At 33.7% G+C, this 10,481-nt stretch overlaps 2 protein-coding genes across 2 annotated transcripts in view; both read left to right on the top strand.

Annotated features, from left to right (window-relative positions):
* The first annotated feature begins 579 nt into the window (after nucleotides 1-579).
* Nucleotides 580-1,730, top strand: LOC111626069. Its single transcript, XM_023369353.1, has one exon. The coding sequence runs from the start codon at nucleotides 710-712 to the stop codon at nucleotides 1,505-1,507; it is 798 nt and encodes a 265-aa protein (XP_023225121.1). The 5' UTR covers nucleotides 580-709; the 3' UTR covers nucleotides 1,508-1,730.
* Nucleotides 1,731-3,196: 1,466 nt separating this feature from the next.
* Nucleotides 3,197-10,481, top strand: part of LOC111626082 (limulus clotting factor C-like) — a 41,456-nt gene continuing 34,171 nt past the window's right edge. The window contains exons 1-4 of the mRNA XM_023369365.1: nucleotides 3,197-3,459; nucleotides 6,753-6,914; nucleotides 7,008-7,187; nucleotides 9,694-9,900. Coding sequence (XP_023225133.1) covers nucleotides 3,351-3,459; nucleotides 6,753-6,914; nucleotides 7,008-7,187; nucleotides 9,694-9,900 — 658 coding nt within the window. The 5' untranslated portion in view covers nucleotides 3,197-3,350. The remainder of the gene's footprint in view (nucleotides 3,460-6,752; nucleotides 6,915-7,007; nucleotides 7,188-9,693; nucleotides 9,901-10,481) is intronic.

The following is a 10,481-nucleotide window of genomic DNA, read 5'->3' as shown; positions in this document are numbered from 1 at the left end:
GATGATTTTAAATAGCTGTGAAATGTTATAAACTTGCTTACAACTTGTTTAGACGTGACATAGTCTTTCCTCAATCACAAACATCTATTGTGCAAAAACTATGCTAGATAAAAATGTACAGTTTGCAGCAAATTATACTAATACTCAAAGAAGTTTTTTTATAAGTTAGTATATTATGTGCTCCATTTGTGGCAGGATAATGTCAATTCTTCTCAATATATCAGATGGAAAAATTTGCATATAGGAAGAAGTAATGCCCAGTGTGGCGGCCGCATAATTGTAACCAGCGCTACATCTGAAAATCCAGGTGGCGCTGGCGCGACAGATATATAAGCATGTGCAGGCCGTCCGCCATACTTCCTTCCCGGCTTGTCAGCTACTCTCGGGTTACTCTCATGTATACGTGGATTCTAACCAACCGACCGTTAGGTAGACGAGATTTCTTTGTATATTGTGTAAATAAAGCAAATAGGAGATATATGACTACAGTCTCTATACATATATTCAGCGAACACAATCAAGTGGTGTGACGACTGCCACATTGGTGAGCCGAACGTGATTTCTCGTTCCGAAGCTAATCCAACTACATCGGCTGCTTTTCATCGAAGTTCGGAAAACTAACAGGGCCAGAGACATTCATCAACATTCAGGACAAGCAAGTAATAATTATTTTTTATTTTTACGGTTTTTCACACGTGCTGGAGGACAAATGTCGAACGACGACAACGGAAGCATGGCAACCTACGTGCCAGAAATCGCTCGGGTGGCGGTACGAGCCCCACCGTTCTGGAAGGCTAACCCGACCCTTTGGTTCGCACAAATAGAAGCCCAGTTCGCAAACGCCAATATAACAGCCGACGAAACAAAATTCAACCATGTTATTGCGGCCATGGAGAGCGAAATCTTCGCCCAAGTGAGCGACATAGTCGTCCAACCTCCGAACAAAGAGAAATACCTCACGCTCAAACGCCGATTAATTGACCAGTTCGCGGATTCTGAACAACAGCGGCTACGATTATTGCTTCAAGGCATTGAGCTAGGGGATCAATGCCCATCTCAATTACTATGGAAGATGCGAGAGTTAGCCACAAATAGAATTACAGACGACGTGCTAAAGACACTTTGGCTCCAGCACTTGCCAACAGCCGCTCAACAAATACTAGTGGTAAGTGGCGAAGATCTAACAAAAGTTGCCGAATTGGCCAATAAAATTTGCGAAGTCACCGCACCGATGGGCCAGATTCAGGCCGTGTCACCGCTGCCGGCCAAGAACCACGTGGACGTGATCGCCCAGTTGAAGGAACAGATATCACAATTGTCCCTCCAGATTCAACAAATCACTGAGTCAAAACCCTACCGACGTAGCAGGCATCGCAGCCGCCGTTTTTCGTCTCCCCATCGAAACAGAAGCACATCAGAGGGGAGGCAGGTCTGCTGGTACCACCGGAAGTTCGGAGACAAAGCAAACAAGTGCACGTCCCCCTGCCAATTCCAGTTGGGAAACTGATCGGGCCGTCGCTCGATGACACGGGCGACGGCCAATCTAGGGGACATAGGCTCTTCTTGCATGATAGGGCCACGTCGACGTGTTTTCTGATATATACAGGAGCGGACATTTCTGTAGTTCCCCCAACTCCGGCCGAAGGAAGAAGAGCCAGACCGACTGCAACTCTTTGCAGCAAACGGCTCAAAGATCAAAACGTACGGACGGAGACTATTATCATTGGAATTGGGTCTGCGCCGGTCATTTCAATGGCCGTTCGTAATAGCTGCAGTATCCAACCCAATAATTGGAGCAGATTTCTTAAGGAACTTTGGCCTTATTGTCGATATTCGATACAAAAGGCTTATAGATAACCAAACTAAACTTGCGAGCGCTGGAAAAGCCGTGACGGTGGCAACACCGACACTATCACTCGTCGGAGACAACTCCTCCTTCCATCGCCTGCTCGCAGAGTTTCCTGAGCTGGTCACACCATCTACACCAGCAGAACCGCCCAAACATAGTGTAGTCCACTTCATTCAAACCCGGGGACTGCCAGTCGCAGGAAAGCCTCGCAGACTTCCGCCCGAAAAGCTCAACGCAGCAAGGAAGGAGTTCGAATATATGATGGCCCAAGGAATTTGCCGACCATCCAGCAGCCAGTGGGCTAGCCCGTTGCACCTAGTGCGAAAAAGCGACGGCGACTGGAGGCCCTGTGGAGACTATAGGAGGTTAAACGCAGTAACAGTTCCCGACCGCTACCCCATACCCCATATACAAGACTGTGTGCAGCTGTTATGCGGCAAGTCCGTTTTCTCGACGCTCAACCTAGTGAGGGCTTACCACCAAATCCTTGTGAACCTGGAAGACGTCCCCAAAACAGCAGTGACCACCCCTTTCGGGTTGTTCGAGTTTCTATACATGGGCTTCGGCTTATGCAATGCTGCACAGACGTTCCAATGGTTTATTCACCAAGTCCTACGCGGGCTGGACTTTTGTGTGCCCTACTTCGACGACGTATTAGTGGCGTCGACCAGTGAAGCGGAACATTGGGAGCATCTCAAGACCGTCCTGGAACGCTTCAAAGAATACGGAGTACGGATCAACCCGTCCAAATGCATCCTTGGTCAATTTGAGGTAAGATTTTTAGGCTATCGCGTAACTCCCGCAGGCATCGGTCCCTTGCCAGATAGGGTTGCAGCAATAGGCCAGATACCCCAACCAAAAACAGTACGTGAATTGCGTAGGTTCCTGGCAATGCTGAATTTTTACCGACGTTTCATTCCCCATGCAGCAAAATCCCAGGCGCCCCTCTGCAAATTCCTAAAAGGGGCAGCAAAGAATGATAACCATGCAATTAATTGGGATGAAGACTCAAAAAAAGCATTCCAAGAGTGCAAAGATAAATTAGCGCGAGCAGCAACACTAGTATATCCTGATTCCACGGCGCCGACAGCACTGATTGTTGACGCTTCTGACATCGCCGTAGGGGCGGTCTTGCAGCAAAAGCAGGACAATGAGTGGAAGCCTCTAGCCTTTTTTTCCCGCAAGCTAGCACCAGCGGAGCTATGGGTGAGGACCCATTATAGAAACTCTTCCAACTGATGTGGTACAAATGGTTTCACCATGTCCAGTTACATGTTTATTGTAATTGTGGGATTATTAAAACAAAACAGTCCAATAATCATGTTACATGCAATAAAAATGCTTACTAGATTTTGTTTTCTAATGTTTTTAGCTACTATATTATTCATATTGAAATTTCAGTAGTTGTTTAAAGGTTATTTAAACTTGCTTCTTTAACTGCAAATAATATTTGCTTAAATTACTTAAATTAAACATTTCCATAAAAACTATTCAGAATAAGATGTTTTTTTTAGATTGTCAGTGTCAGAATGCAGTGGAATGCGATCAAGAAACTGGACAATGCCGATGTAAAGAAGGATTTCAGGGAGATTATTGTGAAATTAAAACAGGTAATGCATTTTATATTAATATTAGCTGCAAGATCCCGCTTCGCTGGGTTTTTATTTGTATGTAATAGTATAGTTTTTTTATATATATATAAAAGACTGTTTTTCTAAGTAATCTAGAATCTAGCTGCAAGGACCCGCTTCGCTGGGCAAAAAGTAACGATAGTGAAGATTAAGATAATTACATTATAGCTAATCTTACCCGTTTTCACAAAGTGCAAGAATTAGGTCCCCCCTCTTACGAGACTAATTAGAAAATTTTTAGATATCTGCTTACCACACTGGGATAACGATAATTAAGATTCACAGCAACCACTAACCAGTGCGTGGTACCACTAAGTGACAAATAACAAACATTTTTGTAACCCCTTCCAGGATCTTCTAGTTTACTAAATTCGAAAAATAAGTTGGATCTTCTCGAATCATTCATTAATATAAATTCAAATATAAAATCAAACATTAAGACTAAGAGTTTGAATAAAGCAAACTTATGTGCATGTGTTCTCTGTGTCAACTTTACAGGGTGGCAATAATTAGCCTGTACAAGTTTTTTGCATTGTAAATTTATTGAAGAAATGAAAATTAGCAAAACAACAGCAGATAGCAGTGACAATACTTTACGTATTAATCAGACATTCAGCCTGTTCAAAGTGGCCTCCTTTTGCCTTGATGCAGAGCCCCAAATGTGTTTCTAAATTCTCGGCAATGGGCCACAGCTCTTCTGGAGACAGTTTGTCCCACTCCCAGCACAAGGATTGCTTCAGCGACTCCAAACTTTTGTGGTACTTAGCGCAGGCCCTAGCCTCCAAAATGGACCACACACTAGTCCATCGGGTTCAGATCCGGTGAGTACGGTGGCCATTCCGCAGACACGATGAAATCAGGAAAATGAGCCTTGCACCACTCCAGAGTCTTCTTCGCCCTGTGTGCTAACGCTGAGTNATTGACACTTTTTTATTTGTGGTACTACTTAATGGTATTTGAATGGTATTCTAAAAGAAATAGATGTGATACTGCTATCATAATTTCATACAGAAAACCCTTGGTTGTATATAACCTTTTACAGCATATATCCTGCAAAATTTCTTAGAATTGAAATAAAACTTTTGCATACTATGACACATACTAGTATGCAGTTTAGAAACTTTTATTTCAAACAATAAAACATTGCCTTTCTATTATAAAATCATTGTAGTTGTATTCATGAAATAAATCAAATGAAAAAAATGATACTGAGAGGGAGAGAGAGAGAACTTCCTAACTTCATATGTGGAAGATGTAAATGTCTGCTGAACAAACATTTTAATTAATCATATTATTTCACTTCTGTTTTATTTATCAAATAATAATTATAATATAATAATAATAATTGTTAAAATAAACCAAAAAATTAAGTAGATAATAATTTTAATGTCTATAATATTTAATGGCACAGATTTGAGAGTTGATCATTCAGCTTTTATTCATATATAAACAACTCAAAGCCCAATAGTTATATTACAGCCAAACAATTACCAGATTAAATCAGGTAATGTAGCTTGATTGGAAAGTAATTTTGGAGAATTCCTTAAGGCCTCTTGATGGAATGTGGTGTGAAACATGAAACAGAGAAGAGCACATATTATACTTGATTGTATATTTTGTTGAATACTCTGTTTTTATACTCTATTATAAAATACTTTTTATACAGTGTTTAGTTTGTAAAGTTAGTCAGAAGAGAAAAAGACTTTTCTTATGAAGTTATATGCCATCAATAGATGGGGTTTATACTGGAAAGATGCAGTAACATAAAGGATGTTGTGGGTTTGCTGTAAATGCTGAATATCAAGCTTTGTGGTTTCTTTGTTATACAAAAATCTAGGAACCTTATGGTACATTATCCTCTTTTTCTAGAGCGAAATTAATGTAAGAATTGCAGGAACTCAACACATTCAGAAAATCATTGAGTTCAGAATTTTTCCCTTGCCATTATATCAGATTGTCATTTACATATGATGCTGGATATCAGTGAGTATCTGATTATGAGCAGTGCATATAAGACATAGGCTCTGACAAAGAGAGGGTCAGATGTTAGAGTTTCTTATTCAAATGAAACTTGGTGAACTTGTAGGACCTACGTCTCAAGTATTTCTGAAAACAGTCTTCTAAAAATTTAATTATAAGCAATTTAAAAATTATTGTGTCATTTCCTTTTTAGCAGAACCTATCCAATATAGATATGGGAAATACTGTTTTTAAACTCATAAATTATTGTATGCCTAATATGATCTTCATTCACATCTATATTTATGAGGGTTTATTCTGTTACTAACCTTGAAAAGTAAATTTGTATTAGTATATTTTGCTTACATGAACATGTTTACATATGCACTTATATAATGTTTAGACTTTTATGCTGATTATAAAGAGAGAAATAATGACTCAATTTCTACCTTACAATTTCAGACATTATTTATAGGATGAGCTGACAATTATAGCAGAAGTATCAAATTTGATAAATTAATGTAATATATATAAGTTATAATTGTAAAACTTCCAGATTTTTTTTATGTATGCTGTAAAAACACATATAGATATAAACTTCTCTTGTCAATTTTAAGTCTTAATTACACAGATTTAACAATGCATTAGTTAAAAAACTTTTGTTAAAAATATTTTCATCTTCAGGACAATTTTAAAAGCAAAAGTGTTTTCAAGTAAATTTTTTAAATATGTGTAATTAATAGCTTTAAAAGATTTTAAGTTTCTGAATTATGTAAATACCTACAATGAGATATATTTATAAAGTAGAGTTAGCATATTCCTGGAATTAAATTAATATTGATAAGAATATTGAAAGATTGATTGGAAATTTTCAATACTCAAGAGAAAAATTCCAACTTTATTAATAACAAACTATCAAAACTGCTTTGTTGAGGTCACTTTTTTATAAAATTAAATAATATAACTTACAGTAATGTAATTTGTTTTCAATAGCAACTTTATGCTAAGTTCCAAAGAACATACAATTAATTGAGAGAACAGCAAGCAATCAAGTACTAATCTTAAGAACTTTCAACAAGGTCCATCATCAAGAGTATCAACTGTGGAACCAATGTTTTTCAATATAATTATTGATTAAATGGTGCAAAAATTGTCATTGTTTAAATTATTGAATTCAAAATGTTTTTTTTACTTCTTGTGATTATTGCATGCGCTGTACGAAAACAGATCTTTATATATATATATATATATATATATATATATATTAATATGAATATAGAAGAATTCTGTAGTAATAATTTCTATTTTAATAGGTTGTGATGTGCCTATAGTTCGTGCACCACTTATAATCACAACTTATCCACCAAATGCTCCTATTTATATTAATTATACATGTGCAAATGGATATTCATTATTAGGAAGTTCTCATAATATATGTAAAAATGGGAAATGGCATAAAAGTCCTCCTAAATGTGGTAAGTTAAAGTTTCTAGAATGTAAAATATTAATATTAAAAGCTTGATATTATAATAATAATTAACAATTAATGTTTACATATTTAATTACAGTTAAAATGTGTTCTTATCCCCCTATTCCTGAATATGGTGAAATTGAAACTAAAAAATCACTTACATATGCTGCAGGTGAAACAATAACTTATACTTGTAAAAACCATTATCAACTTTTAGGTGAAAAGAAAAATGTGTGTAATATTGATGGAAAGTGGAAAAATAATCCTCCCACATGTGGTAAATATACATACCATAATTATTATGTTTTAAATGAATAGGACTTATTATATTCTACTATTTTTTTTTAATTTTAATTTTTTTTAAATTAAAAATTTTTGTTTAAGTAGCTGAATTAACAATTTGATTTGGTTTTTAAAATGTATATAGAACATGGTTAAAAACATGTCTGACAAATATTAACTCTGATATTACTGTCTATAACAATATATATTCAAAAAACTATCTTGTTAATGTGAATCTAGACAAGACCATATTTAGACAATTATCATTGCAGGGGCATGGAGGCTGATTTTGCTGACTGATACTAGTGATGATGTCTCAGGACATAGTCCTGCCTTAAGACCATTGTAATAATGGTCTTAAGGTAATAATAATGTAATGTCTTGGTCTAATTTTGATCTTGTGAAGTAGTGTTTCTGTCTTATCTGGGTCTTACTAAGAGTGTCTTGTATTGATGTGCATTCTGTTTTTCTAAAATGAAAGTCATCTCGAATGTTTAAAATCAAATCCTAATGAGAAAAATAAAACACATTTCATATAAAGATTACAAATATTTGCAAACATCTTTATTTTTGCTATTACTTCAGTTTTATAAATAATCCATATTGTGTAAGAACAGATTTTTGTGGATCTATCCATAGCAGTACTACATAGAGCAGTCTTTTGTGACAGTACTCATCATCTTGATCTGTACTGCTTCTTGTCAATACAGTATTGACAATACTGTATTTTTTCTTAATTATATTTTATGTAATGATTTTTAAATCCTTGTATGTTAAAAAAGTAGTGTCACAAGGTGTCAGGATCTTGCACTTTGGTCTTGAAAATGAAAATCTTGATTTTGTTTTGTTCTTGATTCTGTTTCTGGTTCTTTCTCTTGATCTTGAAACTTAGGGTTTTATTTAATATCACTGGCTGATATTGATAGTTTATATAAAGTACCAGTCGAGAAGGTTGGCTTTCCTTCTATTTTCCTATCCCTCATGTCCTTTCTTTATACCGCTGTATTTCTCTTAATTTCAAAAAACAAGTATTTTCTTTTTTATAAATTTTCTTTTATATTTCTTTTTTTAAAACAAGTATTTTCTGTAAATTTCATTAGTGTTATGACTTTGCCAACTATTCAATGGAATTTATCAACACTTGGGGTGAGATGCACCTCAAATCCCCTAGTAGCTTTGCTCCGATGTAGATGATATGTATGTGATTCTTTTCTTCTTCAGGTAAAAGAAATATCTTTTATATGAGATTGCATGGTTTCTAATATGATCTGTACATATTATTAAAAATATAATAAAAGTTTAAAATACACAAAAAAATATTTAAAAAATGCAATTTAGATATGAAATCTAGACTGAAATCTATGTACCAGAAGTATAATAAGGCAAACAATAGACTTTTAACAGTGGGTAATAATTTGAGGAAATGCGAGCATTTTCAACCTAGTAAATGGGCCATTTTTCAGATATAAAAAGATGTAAGTGAAATATTATTTTTAAATCTCACTATTACAAACACTAATATGTATGATAATGTTAATAAAATAGTACATATATTAATTAAAATTAATAAAAATACTAAAATTTGTTAGTTTTATTCTGTATTGAACATATTTTTTGAGACATTAAAGTATTATCATCAGATCCAATACCTTAAGAATATTAAAAATTTGAATAAAAACTGATGCCTTATGAATATTCTGTTACAGAATTTTTGAACAGTTCAAAAATAAAATAATAATACATTTAAAATAGGATATGCCACTAATAGTTTGTAGATCTATTATGTCTGTTTATTTCATTCAAAGAAAATTAATTAAGGGAAAGCAAGTACCAGAAATAAGATACATTACAACAATTGAAGAATGAGTTATTAGTAACCTTTGTTAATAACTTATTCAAATACACATTTCAACATAGAAAATCCACTTTGCTGCATCTCTTCTGTTTCTAATGTACACATAACAGATTTGCATAGAGACCCTAATGACATTGCATACCTTGGAGATACTGGTGATCACGAAGTCCCTACTGACTTCTGATGTAATCTGAACTGCAGGTATTTTTGATTTTGTGCTTTATATTATATGAAATAATGAAAACCTTGTTTGGAATCATTAATGGTTGTATTATTTCCTGAAGTTTGGTTCTACTTTTGATAATACTGTAATATGTATGTGAAATAAGAATTTTAGTATAAGTTAAACAGTAATACTGTATGAAATTTTTAAAAATTAAAATTTTTTTTTACTATATTTGAATTCACTTTTAATGAAAAAATATCAAATTTCCAAATACCCAAGTAACAAGTACCCAAAATCTTATTTTGGGAAGAAAGCATTATTCCTGTAAAAATATAAATTAATGATAAATTTCATTTTGATATGAAGATATTAGAAATTGTTAGAAATTTATTTTATTCTCTCCTGTAGATATTGATGAATTATTATTTTTTCTATCTTGACTATACTGAATGGTTTTACATATTTCATTATTTTTTACAGTAAAATTAAAACTTTGTGATGATCCAGGAACACCTGACAATGCTGTAAGAAATATCAATGGTCCCATCAATCTGTCAGAAGGAGTTTATCCTGAAGGAACTATTATAAAGTATGAATGTGAAAAATCCTTTATTATAGATGGAAAACAGTCAATTGTTTGTAAACCTGATCAAACATGGTCTGATCACATTCCCAAATGTGTTAAAAGTATAATTTGAAATTTATTAGCATATATTTATATTTTATTTTCTTGTCTCTGTAATAATTTGAAATACTTAGTTGCAGAAATAGGTATAACTTGTGATACCAGAGGTTCAAATTTAATGTCAGATGTTGGAATTCATGTGAGGTAAATTTTTATTCAAAAATTTTATAATAAAAATTTATACATTTTATTTTTTTAAATTAATGTATATTACTTTAAATAACAACAGTTTTACTTAAACTGAATTAATTATGGAATCATTTTGTTTATCAGTTTATAAAATGATTCAATTAAAGGAATATAATGTATAATATATTTATTATACATTATATAGTTAATATACAGTTTATGTAGTCATATCCTTATAGTTAATATACAGTTTATATAGCCATATCCTAAAATATTCTTTCGATCAGCTAATTATATTTTCTCTCTTCTCTGTAAGTTCAATTCAATAAAAAAAAAGAAACCAAGGTCATCAAGCATGATTTGTTGTACCTGAGTCAAAAAACTATTCATTCTTTGTTTTAGAGCTTTTTGTCTATTGTATAAAATAAATAGAAAATCAAACTTGCCTGTCTGA

The sequence above is a fragment of the Centruroides sculpturatus genome, unplaced genomic scaffold (genome assembly GCF_000671375.1).
Source record: "Centruroides sculpturatus isolate CEXI.00-Female unplaced genomic scaffold, Cexi_2.0 scaffold350, whole genome shotgun sequence".
Classification (NCBI taxonomy): domain Eukaryota; kingdom Metazoa; phylum Arthropoda; class Arachnida; order Scorpiones; family Buthidae; genus Centruroides; species Centruroides sculpturatus.
Note: the sequence above shows the minus strand (reverse complement) of the source record. Positions and strands in the feature narration are given on the sequence as shown.

What these genes read in the sequence shown, in the direction of transcription:
- LOC111626069 (XM_023369353.1), top strand. Translation starts at nt 710, where the DNA reads ATGTCGAACGACGACAACGGAAGCATGGCAACCTACGTGCCAGAAATC.